The sequence below is a fragment of the Belonocnema kinseyi genome, chromosome 6 (assembly GCF_010883055.1).
Source record: "Belonocnema kinseyi isolate 2016_QV_RU_SX_M_011 chromosome 6, B_treatae_v1, whole genome shotgun sequence".
In the NCBI taxonomy this organism is placed as follows: Eukaryota; Metazoa; Arthropoda; class Insecta; order Hymenoptera; family Cynipidae; genus Belonocnema; species Belonocnema kinseyi.
The window spans coordinates 33407195-33429657 of record NC_046662.1 but is presented as its reverse complement, the minus strand read 5'-3'; the positions used below and the strand labels follow the sequence as shown (position 1 = coordinate 33429657).

Below are 22463 nucleotides of genomic sequence, written 5' to 3'. Positions count from 1 at the left end.
TTTTTTTCTAACCCTTCTCCATGAAAAAATGCACACACAAAAAAACGAAAATTAAAATTTTATTACAATCAAAATCGATTTTTTTTCGTAAACTATTAATTGTAGAGAAAAACTTTGTGTAATTCATTGAGATCTCAATTTTTTTCTCTAAACTGCATACTTTTCAAGGTAGGTATAGATCGTTATTTGAAAAATATGTAAAAAAACAATGCGATTTTCAATTTTCGTCAATTTTATCGAGAAATAATAATTTCAAGAAAAAATTTTACACACAAAAAAGAGGTATTCTTACAAAATACACCATTTATCTGAAGAATATTTTATATAAAAGCAATTTTTTTTTTTAATAAATCACGAAAATTGTGAAAATAGGGGTATTTTTAAATACTTTTTAAAATTAAAATAAAACTTAAAAAATTTAAATCTAATTTAATTTTCTTCAATTTTTCTTAATTAATTCTAAATTTAACGAATTCAATGCAATTTTATGAATACCATTGAATTCTTCTCATGTCTCTTAAAATTCTCTAAATGCACTCAAAAATTAATTTATTTTAATTTAAATTTTAAATTAAAATTTCTTTTATATATTTTTGTCTGAGAAACACAAAGGCTTAACCAAAATTATATCCATGAAATTTTTATTCCGTAGAATATACCTCATAACTTTAAATAAAAACCGAGAGAACTGAATTTGAAAATCAGAAATTGGCAATGAAATTTGCTTTTAACACACAAGTACAGTAAATGCCTTTCCTAAAACGAATAAATTTACATATTAAATCTTTTAATCCGTCACAAATTGATTTTTTATACAGGTTTGAAAAAAAAACAGTGAAAAAAAAATACCTAAAGTCTAAATTCGAATAATCAGAGACGAGGTTACGCAATAGTCAATTAGAGCGAGAGAAAAAAAGAATCTTTAGAATGACCTGTCTGTTAAGAAGAGAGTATTTTAATTTAATTTAATTTTTTTTTTTTCTCCAAACGAAAACAAAGAGAGAAGAAAACTGCGATTGGAAATCGAATGACGATCAAATGACAATGCAGCAGACAGAGCGAAATATACGAATAAGCGTATCGGAAACTGTCTGCCGGTTGATATCATGAGGACCAGCGCTATAACGCGATCGTGGCGAAAATAGCGTTCATCAGACTTGTCTCCTAATGACAACAAGTCTTCAGCTTGAATTATCTGAAGGACACTGACTCGCGTTCAGCTTTTTCAGTAGTAGAAGTGCGCAAAACTATTGCAGCTGTTGCGAGCGCGAGCTGAACCTCAGCTGTGTGGCTGTGGCTGCGGAGGCGGCAGTGGTGGCGGAGTCCCGGTGATTTCGGTCCAGCGAGTCTCGAAAAAGTTGCGCATTGCGTGGCCCGCTTTGCCGACTGGACTGTCGTCCTCGTTGAACACCTCGCAATTAATGAACATCTGCCTTACGTCTGCACAAAATTCGTCCCGCGCCTTGTAGCTGAAAGAGAGAAATAATGCATGAGAATTCGAGAGTGAATTCTCGAATAGTGGAGAAATTGAGAGGCTGCGATTCGTAGATTGGTCCAACATTCTACTCTGAAATAAGATTGGCTAACAAACTGAACAATTTTGGAAAAAAATATCTGCTTGGTTCTGCTTTTAGGCCATGGCTCACCACTTTCAGCAGGTGCTGACTGCCACGAGAAGTGTAAGACTGACAAGAAGTTTTTCTGTCATTTTTTTTTTTCGTTTTTTTTTTTTTTCGTTTTTTAGAAATCGTGCGGACGGTTACGTTCACGGTAAATTAAGCCTTGCCGTCGTTCACACCGAGGAGTCTGAACTTTTCTACTCGAATTTACGATACGTTTTATTACCAATTTCACTTCTTTTTAATTCATAAAATTAATCAATTTTTCTCCAAATTCAACCTCAAATTAAAGTTTTAAAATGGAAGAAAAGTTTGGAAAATCTTGAATGAAAATTCATCAAGAACAAAGAAAAACGACGGCCGAAATAATCCCTTTCTCCATTTTCTTCTTTCTCCTTTATTTTGTACAAACTTTAAGTAATGATTAAAAATTATTTATTTAAGTTTCTGAAAATCAATTTTTGTTGGTTTTATTAAAAAGTTTCAATACTTGTAAATGAAGAGTGTAAGCTCTACTTCGAGTTTTAGAATTTAAAAATTGTCCATTAAAAAATGTTGTTATTTTTATTATTTCATTCAACAAATAATTAAATATACCACATGTTTAACATCAAATATTTTTTTATTAACTTTATTTTCTCATTAATTATTATTTTACTCACTAAATGAAATATATATTATTATGTATTATATAATATATTGTTTCATTTGTGTGAACTATATGAATATTAATAAATAAAACATTAATATTTATTTTCATATTATATTTTATTTTTGGGAAGGTTAATTTTTTCCAAACCCTGCGGGAGTTTTAATGACAAGAGAGAGGTCTTATATTATTTGTTGGTTGCTTTCTAAATTTCTTCAGAAATAATTTCCAAGAAAAATTAAAATCATTCTCATAGTCGTTTCTTATTTTTGTTTTTGTAATGTTAATTTTTTGAGTATTTTGAAAAATAGGATTTATTTTCGAAATAAGTTATGTTTAAAATACAAAAATGATATTTATTATTCTTTTTAATAAAAATTTTGTATAATAAATGTATTTTTACGTAATTTTTAATCTACCTAAACTTTTAGAACTCAAAAAATAACAGCAATCAACATTTACTTTGAATTAAAAACTTGAATTATACTTTGTTCAAAAAAAGTAGTATATAAAAAACACGGATATAAACGATTGGTATATGTGAAAAATTAAAGTTGACATTACAGTTCGTTTATAGTGATGATAATGTAAGGATTCAGTGACCGATTTAGTAGCGTAGCAAATCATTTATTCAAGCATTGGCAATAATGGTCTACCATTTCGCCACCTGGTGCCGAAAAATGGAACTAGAAAGAGTAGGTACAATTTTAAAAATGTATTTTAATTTTTTTGCATAAAAGTGTTTTACGATTGTTTTGTGAAGTTTAAAACTATGATTGAAATCTAAAAAAATATTCATAAAAAAAAATCGTTTTAGATAGAATTTCCATCTTATACACATTAAGAAAAAAACACCTTTTTGTAAAAAATGTTTTTCTAACAAAAAAACAATTAAATAATAAATATTTCATGTATAAATTAATACAAATTTACTTTCAGTTCAATTTTGTTTCAAAATAAGACCATTCAAATTAGTAATCTGTTGAAAATCACAATCAACAGTACAATAATTGTTTTTGTTTTTTTTTTTCAAGAAAAATATTTGTCAAAAAAATTGTTTTTTCACTATATAAGATGTAAATTCCATCCAAAATCCTTTGTTTTCGATAAAGACTTATTTTTAGTATCCAATAAATAATTTAAACTCCACAAAAAATTTGTTAAAACACTTTTATGCACAAATTAAAATGCACCTTTAAAATCGTACCTATTCTTTCTAGTTCGGATTTTTGTCACCATATGGCGTATCGCAGTTTAACCATTCCCAATATATCAGATGAATTTTTGAGTGGGCCAAAAAGTGTAACGTTTCTCAAGTTATTTACAATGGTTGTCCATTTAGAAGCTTTTTAAGCATTGTAAAAGGATACAAAAGAATAAAAACAGTTTCTTAATATTCCTAGGAATACTAAAGAATTAATTATCAAACAAACTGATCAATTTTCAACTATTAAGATTAAATTTTGTTTACAAGAAAAAAGACAAATTTTCCGCAAAATACATCAATTTTCAAACGAATAGCCTAATTTGTAAATGCAAAAATATGAATTTTCAACTAAATTAATAAATTAATTTACAACAAAAGAGTTTTACTCTGAACCAAGAAGTTGATTTTTTTACTAAAAAAGATAAATTCGCAACGAACAATGTAAGAAAATGTTTACTCTAAAAACTACTTCAAGTACTTCCTTTGTCGAAAATTTAGAAAATGGAAGTTTCAAATTGTGACGAATTCTGACTTTAAAGAGATGCCCTACAACTGTAGATAAAGTAGAAATCATTTTTCTAAATTTGCCAAAATTATTAAAATAAAAATTTAAATTTTGTTACGATCAGAACTAAATTTGGTTGGCCCTTTTGATTACATAACAAAATTCCCGATCAATCCCCGGTTTTTCCCCGGTTCGAAAACTTTTTCACTATCAATGAAATAAAAAAATTCGAACTATAGAGCTAAGCAATTTTGCAATTAAAATCATCAAAACGGTGCTGCAAATCATATGCATGTTGTTTTACATTTATTAACATTTTCAATTAGTTTTGAAATCTGAATATCTTTTATACTGATTTGAATTCTTCACAAATTTTAGGTACGAAAAGCCGGATTTTGTTGGTATACGTAGGCACTTCGTTTAAATTATTTTACATCATCAAACATTTTGAATTAGTTTTGAATCTTTGCAGACCTTCTAAATATCTCTTCAACTTAGTCGAAATTTTTTTAGGAATTATAGATGTTTAATATTTATTATACATCGAAATTCAACAACTTTAGTTGTATTTAATAGTAAAGTTCAATGTTTAGTTTTTTGTTATGTCTTGAATATTTGATTTATAATTACCAATTTTACATGAACAATAAAATATAGGTAAATAAACAGCAATTGTTATTTTTCTTATTTACAAAAAAAAAACCTTTAATTACGAATATATTATTTTGAAGTTATTTTAAAATTGAAAATAATTTATAAAGTTTCAATTGAGCGTTTACATTTGTTTAACTACACAAAGAATTTGAACTGATTCCGAATCGTCTTGTAAAATCAATTATTATTCACTTATTAATCCTTCATTTATATTTCAAAAATCATTACAATTTATGTTCACTTTTGATCAATTACAAAGGTTTTTTTTTATCAAACATTGTCGATTTCAAACGTCACTAATTATTCAATTTTTCATGTCTTTAAAACTGTATTTTAAAATTATTTAAATAAAAAATTTACGCTTAAAAATTAAAATACAAAATGGAAAATTGGTAAGTGAACATTTTTCGAATTACGCACTACAAACTGAATAACATCATAATTCAAAAAGATAAAAATTCAACCGATTATTTAAAGAACTGTTGAAATCAAACTTGGAGAGAATTTTTTTTTTTTTCAATTTTTAAAATTCCCGGTCAAAAAATAAATTCACGGGCATTTCCCGGGTTTTCCCGGTCACATAAAATTTCCGGTCATTTCACGGTTTTCCGATTCAGGCTAATAAAATAAAATGAAATGAAACAAGATAAGATAAAATAAAATATAAAACTTACACAGAGTCCTGTAATCTCTTCTTAATTGTACTGAGATCCATGGGAGTTTTGATAATTTTCTTATAAGTCGGAAACTGTTTGGTATTGACTGGCAAGAGGAAAGGCCAAGCTTCGTCCTGCTGCTCCAGCTGTTCAAGAAGTATTTTGCAGGGCGCAAGTTCTCGCTGTTGCTTTTTCGTCAACGACCTGTTGTTGGCTGCTTCCTTTCTCGGCGAGGCCGTGGGCGTCGGTGGTTCTGACGAACTGACGTCCTCTGCATGAGTGTTGGAGGCCGTCGAGGGCGTTGGACTGCGACGCAAAATAACACACAAGTTAGCATAAGTCGCTTTTCGCGTGTAACATAACAGCTACTAAAAGCTTCTTGCAGTTACAGACGCGACACTCCGGCGAATACAACTCTCGATTCGTTCGCCCTAACTACCAGGACTTCTCAATCAATTATTCTAGATTAGCCCTGCGTTAGAGGTGCTCAGAGACGTTTCAGCTAAGAAGCAAGTGCACAATACTAAACGCAGAATCATCTAATAGTTCGGAATTTAGCCAAATTGTGGAATATAATCTAATATTGCGAGAGAATTAAACAACGAGGACAAATCTCGAAAAGCACATTGTGAACTGAAGGGCTGACATGTTTGGTTTTTTTTTTTTGTTTTGTTTTTTTTTTTAATCGTAATCACCTAGCTGGTGGATGATCGGAACTTTCACTCTCTCTGGGTGTGGCTCCTCCACCTCCTCCACCTCCGGCTACTCCACCGGCTGCTGGCGTTCCTCCTCCTGCTCCCGCTGCTCCTTTAGAATGACTTCTGCGACTACTATTTCTCTTCTTTGGTTGCTTACTGTGACAATTCGAGCAGTACCACTTTCCTCTCGGCATCTGCAATATTTCCAGAGTCAAAGTTAAGAGGGTGGCTGCAAAAAACTTCATTTTCGAAATTCCCGAATTTTGAGAATGACCAATTTCTCATTCACCCTGACTGTTAGTACTATTCAAAGACCAACATTTGAAGCTTATAACATTGTTAACATTCAATCTTTTATAAATGAAATGCAACAGTTTCGGATTTAACTTTCAAAATTTATGGATTTTAAATAAAAAAGATTACTTGTTTGACCATATACAATACATTTTTAAATCAAAATTTTTCAACAAAAAAATAATAAGCTTCAACCAAGATGAGTTACATTTTCAAACCAAATAATAAATTTTTTAGAAAAGAGTTTAATTTTAAAAAAAAAAAAAAAAATGAATTCTCATTCCAAAAGGAGGAATTTTCCGTTGAATTTTCGATAAAAAAAATTAAAGAATTTGAATTTTTAACAAAATACTAAAATGTTCTATTTACGAAGATGACTTTTAAAAAACGACGAATCAGGGTGACAATTCCCGATCATTTTCCGGTCAAGTTTTTCAATGTTCGAAGTCAACTAAAAGTAACATATTCTTATTTTCCACAAAACGCAATTGCAAAATTAATGAATTTTTTAATAAAATTATAAATCTTCAACTGGGACAGTTGAATTTTAAACCAAAAAGATGAATTTTCAACTAAAATGATGAATTTTTCACCGCAATACTTCAAGTTTAAACAAAAAATATAATTTTTAAACAATAAGATTAATTCTCAAACAAAATATTAGTCAACAAAATACGTGATTTTTCAACGAAATAGTTAAATTTTCAATTAAATATTAAAGAAGTTGAATTAGATATTCAACCAAATAATTACGTTTTAAACCAAAAAAAAAAAAAGATTTTTCAGCAGAAAATGAAAGGCACATTTTTTGTTAAAAAAAATAATTTTCAACCTATCTTATGAATTTTCAACTAAAATGTTGAATCATCATCTGGAACAGTATAATTTTAAACCAAAAAGATGAGTTTTCAACTACAAAAAAAAATGTTTGACTGAAATAGTTGAATTTCCAATAAAACATTTATTTTTATTACAAAATGATAAATTGTCCATCAAAACTGAAATAATTAAGTTTTAAGTTTAAAAAAAAAAACAATTTTCAACCAAAAAATACGAAGCTTCAACTAAAATAAATCATTTTAAATAAAAAATTAAATTTCTAGCCAAAAAATTTATGTTCAATCAAAGAAATTAATTTTTAACTAAAATTATGAAATAATAGTTAAATTTTTAATTAGAAAAATAATAATTTTGAACGAAAAAAAAAACACATTTTTTAACAAAATAGTTAAATTTTTAACAATAAAATTCTTTTTTATACAAAAAAAACAACTTTTTAATCAAATAGCTCATTTTGCAACCAACAAAATAATTTCTAACAAATTTTAAACCGAATTGTTTAACTTTGAACTAGAAAAGATTAATTTTCACCCAAAAATATAACAGTTAAATTCTCAGTTGGGAAAATTAACTTTTAACCAAACTGACGAATTTTCAACTTAATTGATGAAGTACATACATTTTCAAACAAGTAGTTTAATTTTTTTTTAAATATCAATTTTCGACCAAATAGTTAAATTTTCATTTTAAAAAACACGTTTTTAAAAAAGAATAGAATAGATGAATGTTCAATTAAAAATCTAATGCTTAATGAAAAAACAGATTTTCAGCAAAATAGCTAAATTAAAAAAAAAAATAGTTGAATTTTCAACCTACGAATATAAATTCTCAACAAAAAGTGTAATAGTTGATATTTCAAATAAAAAACATGATATTTCTGCTAAAAGATATACATTTTAAAACCAAAAAGACCAGTTTTAAATAAAAAGTTCATTTTTATTCAAAAAAGTTTAATTTTCAACCCAAAAAACACCAATTTTGAGTAAAACAGTTGATGTTTGAATCAAAAACTTACTTTTTAGTGAAATTGTTAATTTTTTAACTAAATATTACAATTTTTAACTAAAAATATAACAGTCATGAGGACACGATTGCAATAAAATAAAAAGCAAATAAATTACTAAAAAAATTATATATTGGGATGGCCACAAAATTTCAAGGACCAGAATCTTAAATTTGTAACATTTTAAACATCGAATTATATATAAAGCGGAATAAAATAATTTGAAAATAAAATCCCTGACCACAAACAAATTTTAATGTGAAAATCAATTAAGATTTATTTAGAATTTTTTAAATAAAATAAATGAACTATTTCCTTCAAACTTCGTTTCTTTTTGGTGGAGAATTACCTTCTTCTAAACTGAAAACTTATCTTTTATAGTTTGAAAATTTAACTAATTGGTCAAAAATGTATCTTTTTTATTTGAAAATTTACGTTTTCTTTTAAAAAATAGTGTTTTTTGTTAGAAAATTAATCTTCTTACTTGAAAATTCATCTCTCTGGTTAAAAATTTAACTATTTTGTTGGAAATTTATATATTTTTATTGTAATCACCTGTTTTTGGATTAAGTTAAAATCTTTTTTTATTTATTATCCTTTATAGTTACTTAAATCGCCTCTTATAGAACTACCCTGACTTCTGCAAGATTTTTTTTTTTTTTCAAAATACCTGACTTTCCCCGACTAATAAAATTCCCTAACTTTTCCCTGATTTTCAAATTTTCCTTATCCTACGACCAGCCAGTCAAAAAAATTATGATGTCAAAATCAATTAGGATTAATTTGGAAATTTTTAAAAATAAAGAAAGCGATATTACCTTTGGCATTACAGGATTGTGACAATCAGTATGATAAGCCCTTGGACATAATTCACAGAGCACCAAATTCTTGCCGACTCTTTTTCCGCAAACTAAACAGTTCCGCTCTCCCGTTGCCTTGTTCATACACTCGTGACAATACCTGCATAAACATTTGTAAAAAAAGAAGTTACAATAAATTAATCTCTTTGGGGAAAAGTGGATAATTTTATGAATAATTGTTGGAAAAACAAAACCTACCAATCCCCATCAGGAATGTTGTCCATTTTTGGACGGAAGCAGTAAGTATGGTAGCCGCGATCACAGCCGTCGCAGAGCAATAATTTGTCCTCATTGTCTCCACTGTGACAGAACTGACAATTCTGTAACATAAATTCTCGTAGTTTGTAAACGTCTTTGAAAACCCGGTTTTGCGTTTCAAGCTTATTATTCACGACTTAAATCACCACATCTATTTAAGGATCCAAAAGAAAAGTTATTTATTTATTATTTTTTTTTTTTTTTGGTATAATCATTTTGGATCTCTATTTAGATGAACCATGCAACAATTAATTGTTCTGAGTAGTGATGATGAGTGTTTTGAGTGTTGATGTTAGCAAAAGGAAAGCGTGTTAACTTAATCACAAATAAAGCAAAGCGAGGTATGAAAAATATGTGTAATGTGAAAATAATGGTAAGAAAGCATTTTTATAGAAGCAGGAATTTATAATATTATAAATTCTTTTGGGTATCAGTTAACCGGCATGAGTTTGTTAAAAAAGAAGCACAACATAAAATTGCAGAAGCTTAGGGATCGTCCATAAACTACGTTATCAATTTGAGGTGAAGAGAGAAATCCCCTTTTTAAAGAAAATCTCTTTTTCTCTCCTGTTTTCAAGAAATTTCCCCTTTTTAACGATTTTTCCTTTTGGTGAAAAATCCTACTGTTTGGTTGAAAATCCCACTACTTTGTTAAAAACTCATGTTTTTTGCCCAAAGATTCAAAAAATTAGTTAACGTTGAACTAATCTCTTCAAAATGTATCTTTTGTTTAAGAATTGATCGCTTTGATAAAAAAAGTAACTATTTCGTTCATAATGCGTTTCATTTTTGTGAAAAATTGACTTTTTTTAAACTGAAAATTTAATTATTACATTTCTAGGCCTAAAAAAATCAACTAATTGATTAAAAATGTAGCCTTTTCAGTTAAAAATTTACGTATTCTTTTGAAAATTCGTGTTTTTTGGTAGAAACTTAATCTTCTTACATAAAAATTCATCTCTTTGGTATAAAATTTAATTATTTTGTTGGAAGCCCATATTTTTTTATTACATTCACCTGTTTTTTAATTGAATTAAAATCTTCTTTAATTTAAATATCATCAATTACACTTTTCGTTCAAAATTCCGTTTTTTTTATTGAAATATTAGGTGGAAAGTTAAACTACTTTATTAAAAAACGATTTTTTGTGTAAATATTCATAAATATTCATAAATATTCATAAATATTCATAAATATTCATAAATATTCGTTTTGAAAATTCAACACTTTAGTAGAAAACTAAATTATACAGTTGAAAATGTATGTTTTCGGCCCAAAATTAAACTATTTTAATAGACAAATCAACTATTTGTTTAAAAATTAAACTATTTATTTGAAAAATTAACTACTCAGCATAAAAATAAATTTTTTGTTGAAAATTCAGTGTCGGGTGAAAAATTCAACTGTTTTGTGGAAAATACATCTATTTTGTTAAAAACTCTTTTTTTGTTGGTAAAAAATTCAACAAATTAGTTTAAAGTAAATTACTTTCTTAAAAATTTATCTATTGGTCAAAGATTCATCTCTTCGATAGGAAATTTAACTATTTCGTTCAAAATTCGATTCTTTTTAGTGGGAAATTACCTTTTTTTAAATTAAAATTTAATTATTACATTTCTTGTCTTATATTTATTTTTTCTAATTCTGAAATTCAACTTATTGATTAGAAATTAGCTTCTTTAGTTAAAATGTATGTATTATTTCGAAAATTCGTGTTTTCAGTAGAAAAATAATCTTCTTACTTAAAAATGCATCTTTTATGTTGGAAATTTATCTCTGGTTCAAAATTTATATATTTTGATGGAAATTCATATTTTTTAAATTTAATTTACCTTTTTTTTAATTAAATTGAAATATTTTTTAACATAAATATCATCAATTACATTTTTCATTGAGAATTCTTTTTTTTTGTCCAAAAATTGAACTATCTGGTGAAAAGTTGAACTGCTTTATCAAAAATCAGTTTTTTTTTTTAAGATTCATAATTTTAGTTCAAATTCATCTTCAGAGTAGAAAATGTAACCACTTTTTTTTAACTGAAAATATAAATGAAAGTATAAATTAATATTTTTAATTGAAAATTGATATTTTATATTTGAAAATTCAATTATTTGATCAAAAATTCATGTATTTTGTTGAAGATTCAACTATTTTTCTGAAAAGTGCATCTTCTTTAGTTGAATTAAACTATTTTTTATTTAAAATAAAAATATTTTTTCATTGAAATATCAAGCATTACCAGTTGAAAATTGGTCTTTTTGGGTAGAAAATTAATTTTCTTTTGAAAAATTAACTTTTTTACTGCGGTTTCAATTATTTTTTATCTATTTCGTTTAAAAGCTGAACCATAAGTTATTAAAACTGCAACTATTTTGTTAAAACATTTAATTATCTTGTTGAAAATTCGACTTTTTTTTTAATTATTCTTTATGGTTGAAAATTCTACTCATTATAGAACTCATTAGAAACGCGAAAAAAAAGTTTAGGTGTGTGTGGGGGTGGGGGGGGGGGAGCAAAGATATCCTAAAATTGGTAACGTAGTTTATGGATGACCCCTTATCTGAGGCTAGCTTACATGCTAGTTTTGTATTTTTCTACTGAATGTTTAAATCACGTATCGACAAGTACCTCGGCCTTCTGTTAAGCATTGTGCCTTTGAACAATAGGCACAGTTTTCTGAAATGTAAAACTGCGTAAGGATACAACTGATTCTAAAATTGTACTTAATACTTTCGTGAAACTGAATATTTAAATTTGAAAATCTTTAACAATAGGGAAATTTTATTTACTTAAAAAATCAGAATGGAAAAACACTAAATTAGAAGTATTATAGTTTTCTTAAAGTTTGGAGTAAAAGGTGGAAGGGTCAATGGTTAAAGGTAAAATGGATGAAATACAAGTCTCAAACCAAACTTAAAATCATAACACGGATGCTTCAAATATTGCCACAAATAATAAAAAAAATCTAAAACAAAGCTTTCCACAGCATTATAAATATTTTTAATATAAAATGAAATCCACTTCAAATCGGGTAGCATGCTTAAATTTTAGAATCGATTGCGCTGTTTTTTTGCAAAGGAAGATATGATCTGTATTTTAGCGGCTTGATAAAAAAATGTTGTTAGAGGAAGTTGTAAGTACATCATACATGAAAAAAAATCGAGAGAAATAAATTTATAAATTAAAATACTTGTAATTTTTTTAAAACAGTTATAAACATTTTTTGAAATAAGCGTCGACTCACTAGCTTTCAAAAGAACAAACAATTCTTTCGTAAACTATTTACAATTTAAAGACTAAATTATAGTGAAATATCTTCAAATAAGAAATTAAAAATTTTTGAAACAAAAATAATGATAACTTCACTGAATTGTCACTTGTAAGCCTCGGGATTGACCACTCTTCAAATCTGACATATAAACCATCGTGAAATCTTTAGAATTATTAAAACGTTTTTTAAATCTTTAGAAAATTTTTGAAATCTTTGTCAAGTCATTGAAAATCTTTTTAATCTTTTTGAAAGCTTTGAGATTTTTGTGAATTTAATTGAAATCATTAAAGTCTTTATAAAATGTTTGTGAAAACTATGAGAAATCATTTATATCTTTGTCAAATTTTTGTAATCTTAAAATTTTTGCGAAATCTTTGAAATCTTCTGAAATATTTTATAATCTCTAACATTTTTTGCAATCTTAACCATTTTTGTATAATTTAAAATCATCGTAAAATAATTTAAATTATTATGAAATCTTTTGCAATTTTTGTTGACAGTTTGAATACTTCTAACATAATTTATAATATTTTAAATTTTTGTTAAATATTTAAAATCTTGGTGAAATAATTAAAATATTTATGAAATCTTTGAAATTATTCTGAAATATTTGAAATTTTTAAAAATTTCTGAAATATTTCATTATTTTTTTATTCTTTATGAAATTTGTGAAACCTTTGCAAAATCTTTGAAATCTTTGTCGATTTTTTTAGAAATCATTCAAATCTTTGAAATATATGAAATCATTGAAATCCGAGAAATCCTTTTAAATCTTCTAAAACACTTTATAATCCATTGAAATCTTAGTGAAATAATTGAAATTTTTTGAAATCTTTTAAATCATCTAAAATATTTTATAATATTTTCAATCTTTGTGAAATAATAAAAATATTTTCTAGATCTTTGAAATTTTTCAAATCTTTTGAAATATTTCGTTATCTTTTAAATCTTTTCGAATCTTTGTAAAATTATTGAAATCTTTCTGAATATCTTCTGAAATATATTATAATCTTTGAAATCTTTTGAAATCTTTGTGAATTTGTTTGAAACCTTCTTGAAATTATTTGAAAACTTTGTGAAATCATTAAAACCTTCTGAAATATTTTATAATTTTTTTTAAATACTTGCAATATTTGAAATCTTTGTGAAATTATTGGAAAACTTTGTGAAATCATAAAAATCTTTGTGAAATATTTTGATGTTCGTGTGAAATTTTGTAATGTTTCTGAAACCTGAAAAAAACTTTAAAGAAATTTTTGAAATATTCCGAAATATTTTATAATGTTTAAAATCTTTTGAAATCTATGAAATCATTGAAATCTTTCTGAAATCGTTTACATCGTCTGAAATACTTTATAATCCATTGAAATCTTAGTAAAATCACAGTGAAATCGTTTATATCTTTTGCAATCTTTGTAAAATCTTTAAATATTTGTAAAATCATTCAAAATTTTTGAATAATCTTTCAAATCTTTAAAATATTAAAATTGCGAAATCTTTGACACCTACTGAAATATTTATAATATTTGAAATATTTTTGAAATCTTTGACATTTTGCTGAATTCTTTAAAAGTTTTGCGATATCTTTGACATTTTCTAAAATATTTTATAATCTCTTACATTTTTTGGAATCTTTGAAATCTTTGTAAAATATTTTAAAATTATTATAAAATCTTTAAAACTTTTCGAAGTTATTATGAAATATTCTGAAATATTTTATGTTTTCAATCTTTATGAAATCTGTTTAAATCTTTAAAATCCTTATGGAATAATTAAAATCTGTGAAATCGTTGATATCTCTGAAAAATATTTTTAAAAATCTTCTTTGAAATCTTTAAAATCTTTGTGAAATTGTCTGAAAACTTTGTGAAATCATTGAAATCTTTGTGGTATCTTTTGATATCCGTTCGAAATCATTGGAATCTTTTGTAATCTTTCTGAAGACTTTAAAATCTTAACGAAATCTTCCGAAATATTTTATAATTTTTTTAATCTTTGTGAAATCTTCTTTAAAAATCTGTGAATTCTATGAAATGTTCTGAAATATTAAACATTTTTGCGAAATCTTCTAACACATTTTATAATCTTTGAAATCTTTGGAAATCTATGAAATCATTGAAATCTTTGTAAAATATTTTAAATTATTGTGAAATCATTTTAAACTTTGTGAAATCATTATGAGATATTCTGAAATGTTTTATAATGTTTTCAATCTTTATGAAACTTTTTAAATCTTTAAAATCCTTGTGAAATAATTGAAATCTGTGAAATCGTTGATATCTCTGAAAAATATTTTTAAAAATCTTCTTTGAAATCTTTAAAATCTTTGTGAAATTGTCTGAAAACTTTGTGAAATCATTGAAATCTTTGTGGTATCTTTTGATATCCGTTCGAAATCATTGGAATCTTTTGTAATCTTTCTGAAGACTTTAAAATCTTAACGAAATCTTCCGAAATATTTTACAATTTTTTTAATCTTTGTTATATCTTCTTTAAAAATCTGTGAATTCTGTGAAATCTTCTGAAATATTAAAAAAATTTTAGAAATCTTCAGACATATTTTATAATCTTTAAAATCTATAAAATCATTGAAATCTTTGTGAATTCCTTTCAATTTTCTGAAAAGCTTTATAATACATTGAAATCGTTTAAATCTGCTGAAATCTCTGTAAAATCATTAAAATCTTGAGAGAAATTATTTTTAAAAAATGCAATCTTCTGAAATATCTGAAATCTTTGTGAAATCTTGAAATTTGGTGTACACTGAAGAGTCGACTGGTCAACCCCTTGTGCAAAAAACAAAACCTCGATAGTACGCGAAATATTTATTTTTATAAAAAAAAAAATCTTTTCAAACACCGTTATCTAACACATAAACTGTTGCAGCAGCGCGTGCCGACACTTTTCGTGAAAAGCAGTGCAAACGAACAAGACGAGAGTTCGTCGCAAGACTAATTGGTTATAATTCCGAGGTGAAGAGACAGGTATAGGAAGCGGAGGAAAATTTGGTTAGTATTATTAGCGGGGATACCCACAGAGGCCTGAGTAGTAGTCAATAGCTCATTGTACTGAGTGGTAGCTTTGAGTGAGAGGCAGCGTTTTCGTAGCTTGACGCAGACCGACTTTCTAGCTGGGTTTAGACTCACAGCCTTCATGATGCTCTTGTCCCAGGCGATGCTCGCCTCCAGCATGTACAGGGCCATCGCCAGTTGAGCCGAGGTGTGGGCGCGGGCCGTAGCTTCACGCCAGTTGTTCAAGCCCCGAGGTGTCGTTTCCTCCTGGTGATGTGCTGGACTCTGGTCGGCTGAATTCGAACTCGCACTAGCAGCAGCAGCAGCAGCAGCCGCTTGTTCCGCTTTCAGTGCCGCGAGATTCGGATCTCCAGTGCTGAAAAACAAATATTTCATTACTGCAATCTCGAGTCTGCTCTGCTCAGTTCCAATACAGTGGAATCTCGCTTATCCGAGCTATTGTGAACCGGGCCCAACTTGGATAATCGGCAAACTCGGATAAGACGTAATTTTACATAAATAGAGAGTCGCAGTATAATAAACTGAAAGTACACTTAAATAAACATTCAATTTGTACAATTACATGTTTTAAAAAATCTTTCAAATCATTTATATTACATATGCCATGATGTATCTTTATTTAGTGCGATCCAACACAGTTATTAACGTAGAGTAATTAGATTATTAACCAATCAGAGCAGAGGTTTAGGAAGATCTCCTCTGGTTGGTTAAGACAAGTTCATATGTACAATAGAATCTTGATTATCCGAGGTAATGTGGAAAGGAGATAATACTCGGATAATACGGAAGAAGTACAAAATTCGGAAGATTTATCGGTTTTTGATATATTTTAAATAGAAAAATAAATATAAACATTTAGCAAATAAAACTGAACAACTTAAGAATGTGGATTCATCTTTATCGTACAAAGCATTGTAACTAACGTGGCTCAAGGAAATCGGTCATAGAGCACTTTTTCAATCTGCTCAATCGTTTTTTAGCTGCAATATCTGTTTTATTAATGATTCTCGGTATTAACCGAGCATGCACCTCGGTTAATGCGGTGTGCTTGAATGAGTCCCGTTGCCTCGGATAACGCGGAGCCTCGGATAATCGAAGGCCGGATAATCGAGGTTTTGCTGTATGAATAATGCATAAGGCTCGGATAATACAGACTACTCTTGTGCTATAGTTTTTATAAGACGGGTCCGCTATTTTTGTTTTAAACTCGGATAATCCTGAACTCCGATAAAGCGGTCTCGGTTACGCGAGATTTTACTGTACATTCAATACGTTGAATCACATTCTTCTAAAATTTAAAGATAAGGGGCTGCCCATTAACTGTTTCAATGAAAAAAAATTATTATTGATATTACAACTAAAAGATATTTTCATTTTAGGGACCGTATTTAAATTCCATAACAGCTCAAGGGCGGGGGGCGAGACATTTTGTGACGATTCTTTCGATAGGGGGTCCTTTACTCATGTACGCAATTTTTGAAAATTCGAAAAAGCTGATCCTGAATATCATCATTTTATTTTTGGTTCAAAGTTCAACTGTTTTGTTAAAAATTCGTCTTTTTGGTTTGAAAATTCAACTCTTTTCCTACAACATATTTTATAAACTCTTGTTTAAAATTCATAATTTGTTGCTGATAATTTTGTTGCTCTTTTTAGATGGAAAAACTTCTTTTGTTTGTTAAAAGGTCATATTTTTGCGTTAAAAATTCTACTATGTAGCAAAAAATTTACTTATTGTTTACAATTCGTATTTTGCTGTTGGACAGTGAACTGGAATCTTTTTTGGATACAAATTTAACTATTCTTCTGAAGTCTTTTTTTTTTAATTCATCTGTTTTAGAAGAAACTTTATCTTTCATGAATAAAAATGTAATTTATTCAGTTGAAAATTCAATTCTTTTTTTAAAGTTTGTCGTTTTGATTAGATTTTTTTGATTTAGCAGAAATGTCATCCTTCTTGAATAAAAATGTAACTCTTTGGTAGAGAATTCAACTATTTTGTTAAAAATTTATCCTTTTTGGTTAAAGAAATTTGTATTTTTTCATTAATAATTCAATTTTTTCGTAGAAACTTATTTTTTTTAAATAAAAAATTCATATTTAGGAATTGAAAAATGAACTGAAATCTTTACTAGATGCAAGTTCAACTTGAAAAAAAAATAAGTTTGTAGTTTTATAAAGAATTCAACTGCTTTAGTACAAAGTTCATCTTTCATGAATAAAAATGCAACTATTTGGTAGAGAATATAACTATTTTGTTAAAAATTGATCCTTTTTGGTTTCAGAAATTCGTCTTCGCATGGAAAGTTCAATTATTTTAGTATAAAATAATTTTTTGTTAAAAAATTCATATTTTCAACTTGAAAAGTCAACTGGAATCTTTTTTAGATGAAAATTCAACTATTTTCTGAATTTTTTTGTTTGCATCAAAATTCATCAGTTTTAAGAGAAATTTCATCTTGTTTGAATGAAAATTTAACTATCTGGTAAAGAATTATAACGATTTTGTTAAAAAATCTACCCTTTCGGTTAAAAATTTGCCTTTTGGATTGAAAATTCCATTTTTTCGTAGAAGCTTATTTCTTGTCTTAGTAAAAATTTCCTTTTTTATGAATATGCAACTTTTTGGTTCAAAATTATGCTTCTTTGCTTGAGTATTAAACTATTTGATGAGAAAGATTTGTTTCATTACTTTGTTAAGAAATCATTTTCTTCAGATTTAAATTTTTAGTTGAAAATTCATCTCTTAGATTGAAAGACCAACTATTTTGTTGGAAGTTAATCTTTTTTAATTAAAAATTCAATTAATTGGGTCAAAGTTAAACTACATTGTTAAAAATTACTATTTTTTGATTAAAGGCTTGTCTTTGGTTGAAAATTTACATATTCAGTGGAAAGACTTTCTTGGTTTTAAAACTAACTTTTTAACTGAAAATGTAACTTTTCCCATTTTTAGTTGAAAATTCTACTATTTTGTCAAAAAAATAATTGTCTTTGTTTGAAATTTTATTTTTGTTGGTTCAAAATGCATAATATTCGTGGGAAATTAATTTTTAGCTGAAAAATTATATTTTTTGTTTGAAAATCCAATTGTTGTAGAGAAACTTGGCCTTTTGGTTTTGAGGTTCAATAATTCAGATGAACCTTTATTTATTTCTTGAATGAAAAATCTTTTATTTCTTGAAAATTCTTATTTTTGGTTTTAAAATTATTATTTTTTTTTTTTTTTACAAATTTCATTTTTTTTTTCATTGAAAAAAAAGCGATGACACTATGTTGGGGATTTATCTTCGTAGGTTGAAAATGTAACTATTATGTAAAAATTTAATTATCATGTTGAAGATTCAGGTATTTTGTGAAAAAGACATATTTTATGAGAGAAAAGGCATTATTTATGTAAATTAATAAATTTGAATATTTTAAATCTGTATCTGAAATACTGTTCTATTCATATAACATGGTCGTATTTAAATATTAATGTGCAAGGATTTTAAAAATTACCTTTTTAAATCAATAAAAATGTATCAAATATTTGAAATCTTTATTAAATCTTTTTAAATCCTCTCAACAATTTCGTAATCGTTTTAAATCTTTAAAATGTTTTGGAAGCCTTAAAAATCTTTAGAAAATGTTCGAAATTCTTGGAAAATTGTTCTGAAAGCTTTTAAATCTTGTGTACATGTCCTTTTTTTTAATCTTTAAAGTCCTTGAAATCTTTGAAATCTGTGTGAAATCTTTTGAAATAACTGTGAAATATTTCTTAGATCTTTTTTTGTAAAATCTTTTGTATTCGTTGAAATCACTGAATTATTTGAAATATGGTGTTATCTGGTGTTACTATATGCTTTTTCAAATAATTAAAATCCTTTAAATCTTTAAAGTTTCAAAATGTTTGTAAAATCTTTATTGAAATCTGGTAGTGCTCATTCTAATTCTGAAACGGAATTAACATCTAAATTTTTAACTACTAATTTTTATAAATTGTATGTAGAATAGCTTTTTCAAATCTATAAAATAATAAATGCAGTCTACAAAAAGTCCCTTAACATCTCTTTAATCATCCTGTAATAAACAAAAGGTCAAATGTATCTTGACTAAAAGATTTAAATTACTCTTCGCATTTCAACAAAATTACTGTTTTAGAAGCAACAAAAGCAAAAATCATATAAATTCAAGGTTCTCGTGAAAAAAGCAAGAACAATTCCAGATTTTCAAGGACACTCCTGCTATGGAAAATTCCCCAAAAATAAAGTAAAAAGGAAAAATTCACTTACCAAATTCCCAAAGGCGGTTTCAAGTATCTTCTCTCGATTGCCGCCTCCAAGGACAATAACCTTTGACGCGCCTGCTCCACAGCGCTGACCTGCTCCATTTCATGAAGTTTCTCAAGTTCCTCAGCCTCTTCGGTTCCCGCCCTTGGAGGCAGCTTCCAACCCTTGACTTGCATACTCGCATTGGCAACTTTATCTTCCAGCGCTTCGACTTGTTCGAGAAGTTGAGCATCGACCCGCAAAGCCACTTGCTCTGACCAATCCTCAGGACTGTCAGGTTTCGAGATGGTAAACTCCTCATCCTCATCGCCTTCGCCATCAGCATCAGCACTCATGTCCGTGGCTGACATGTTTCCCGGATCCACGTTGATCTTCCCTGTCACCGCTAAGAATGACTCCATCGTCGCCCAGGTTGTGCGCTTCAGCTCCTTCTCTCTCACACCACGCGAGTGAAGGTGTTCCAACAATTCTTGAAACGTGTCCACGTCCGTTATTCTCCACCAGCCGTATCGTATTTCTGCAAATTCAATCAGAAAATTAAACACTGGTTCTAGTCCACTTCATGCCAATTCAGAGTGTCTGCTCAAATCTCTGATAAAAAATTCCCTGATAATTCCAGGTATCTTAAATTAGTCTTTTTTCGGGTATAATTTTTCATACAGGATGTCCGTTTTAATCAAAGAAAAAAAAATCCGGGCCATTTCACGGATTATTCGCGGTTTGCGAACATTTTTCACGGTCAATCAAATTGAAAAATTCAAACTTTAATGATCAACATTTTTCCATTTGAAGTAATAAAAACTGAGCTACATATTAAAACATTCAAAACCGAACAATTGAATTTTAACCTTTTAAAATTAGAGTTTAATAGTTTCTTAATTCAAAAATTTTTTATTCGAATGCTCAATAATTTACATTTCACGGTGAGTCTGAACGAACTTTAAACGAGGGTGACAAGAGAGGTCTTGTATTATTTTTGGATTTCGTTCTAGAATGCTTCAGAAACAATTTCCCAGAAAAATTAAAATAATTATTAGAGCCGTTTTTTATATTTTATTGCTTTAATGTGATTTTTTAAGTAATTGGAAATAAGGATTTATTTTAGAAATAAGTTATGTTTAAAGTACAAAAATGATATTTATTATTCTTTTTAACCCTCATCACTTATACCTTTGAAAAATGACATATTACGCATATGGAGTCAAATTGACCCCAGCTGACTTTTGAAATGTTGTCATATTGTTTGTATACATGGTTTCAACTTGACGAAATTCACAGACGCTATTTAATACATAGAAATTAGATTCTGATAGTTTTTTTTAATAAAAATTATTTTGAGGTGTATAAAAAAAAATCGTAAAATCCAATTCAAATTTGAGTCTGGAGTTGATGTTGGGGTCATTTTGGCCCCATGTAAGTGACGGGGGTTAATATAAATCTTGACTAATAAGTCTATTTTTACATAATTATTAATGTACTAACGTATGTAAATTTATGTGAAAATACACTTATTTTACAAGATTTATATTAAAAAGAATAATTAATATGATTTTTGTATTTTAAACCTACCTTATTTATTATTTTATTTATTTTCGAAATAAATTATTTTTGAAGTAGAAAAATTATATTTATTATTCTTTTTAATCTTGGATTTGTATTTGTTGCATATATGTGCAAAAAATACAAATACAAATAATAATTTAATAAAGGCTGTACGTGTACAAGAATATAATAGTACATTAAAAATTATGTAGAAACACACTTATTATACAATTTTTATATTAAAAAGAATAATAAATATCATCTTTGTACTTTAAACATAAATTATTTCGAAGATAAATCCATTTTTTTCAAGTTCCTTAAAAAATTGACTATAAAAAAAGAAAAAACGGCTCTAAGAATGTTTTTAATTTTTTTTTTTTGAAATTGTTTCTGAAGCATTCTAGAACGAAACTCAAAAATAATATAAGACCACTCTTGTCACCCCCGTTTAAAGTTCGATCCGACACACCGTGATTTACATTTACGTATTTTTTTACCTATTATACATTTTAGAGTTAAAAGATTCAAATTCTGTTTCAAGAATATAAATTCAAGTATATATTCAAATATATATAAGTAAATATAAATTCAACTCTAAATTGGAGAATTAATCAATAAATTAAAAAAACAAATTATATCATTTTAAGCTAGAAACATTAAAACTGAACGATTACATTTTTTAAATAAACTAAACACTTTTTAAATTAAAAGTTCAGAATTTTTTATTTTAAATAGTTTAAAAATTCTTAAACATTTGATTTTTGAAAATCTTGAAAAATCTACATGTCGTTTTACATCTTTTCAAGTTTTAAATTATTTTAAACATTTTTTTAGAACTTCTAAACATCTTTTTAAATGATTCGAATTTTTCCCTATTTTTAAACTCTGCTAAATTAAAAAAAAATTGTCTTAAAATCTTTCACATTCATTTTTGACAATTTTGCAAAACTTTTTCAGTCTTTGTAAATCTGCAAAAATCTATGTTTAGTTTTAAATATTTGATTCTTAATAACTGATTTTAAATTAACAGTCATATATTTCTAAATATTAAGTAATTGTTCTTTTTCTTAATTAAAAATGTTGAATTAATGGTTTGAAAATGGA

The 22463-nt window shown here is 27.1% G+C and overlaps 1 protein-coding gene across 9 annotated transcripts in view; it reads right to left on the bottom strand.

Moving 5' to 3' along the window:
- Positions 1-984: 984 nt before the first annotated feature.
- Positions 985-22463, bottom strand: part of LOC117174174 (bromodomain adjacent to zinc finger domain protein 2B-like) — a 228757-nt gene continuing 207278 nt past the window's right edge. For 7 of the 9 annotated variants that reach the window (XM_033363008.1, XM_033363009.1, XM_033363010.1 and 4 more), the window contains 7 exons: positions 19821-20334; positions 15550-15901; positions 9184-9305; positions 8944-9085; positions 5986-6182; positions 5309-5596; positions 985-1469 (listed from right to left, as the gene is read on the bottom strand). In XM_033363008.1, the coding sequence (XP_033218899.1) occupies positions 1280-1469; positions 5309-5596; positions 5986-6182; positions 8944-9085; positions 9184-9305; positions 15550-15901; positions 19821-20334 (1805 nt within the window). In that variant the 3' untranslated portion in view covers positions 985-1279. The remainder of the gene's footprint in view (positions 1470-5308; positions 5597-5985; positions 6183-8943; positions 9086-9183; positions 9306-15549; positions 15902-19820; positions 20335-22463) is intronic. The other 2 variants (XM_033363013.1, XM_033363012.1) reach the window with 1 other exon arrangement.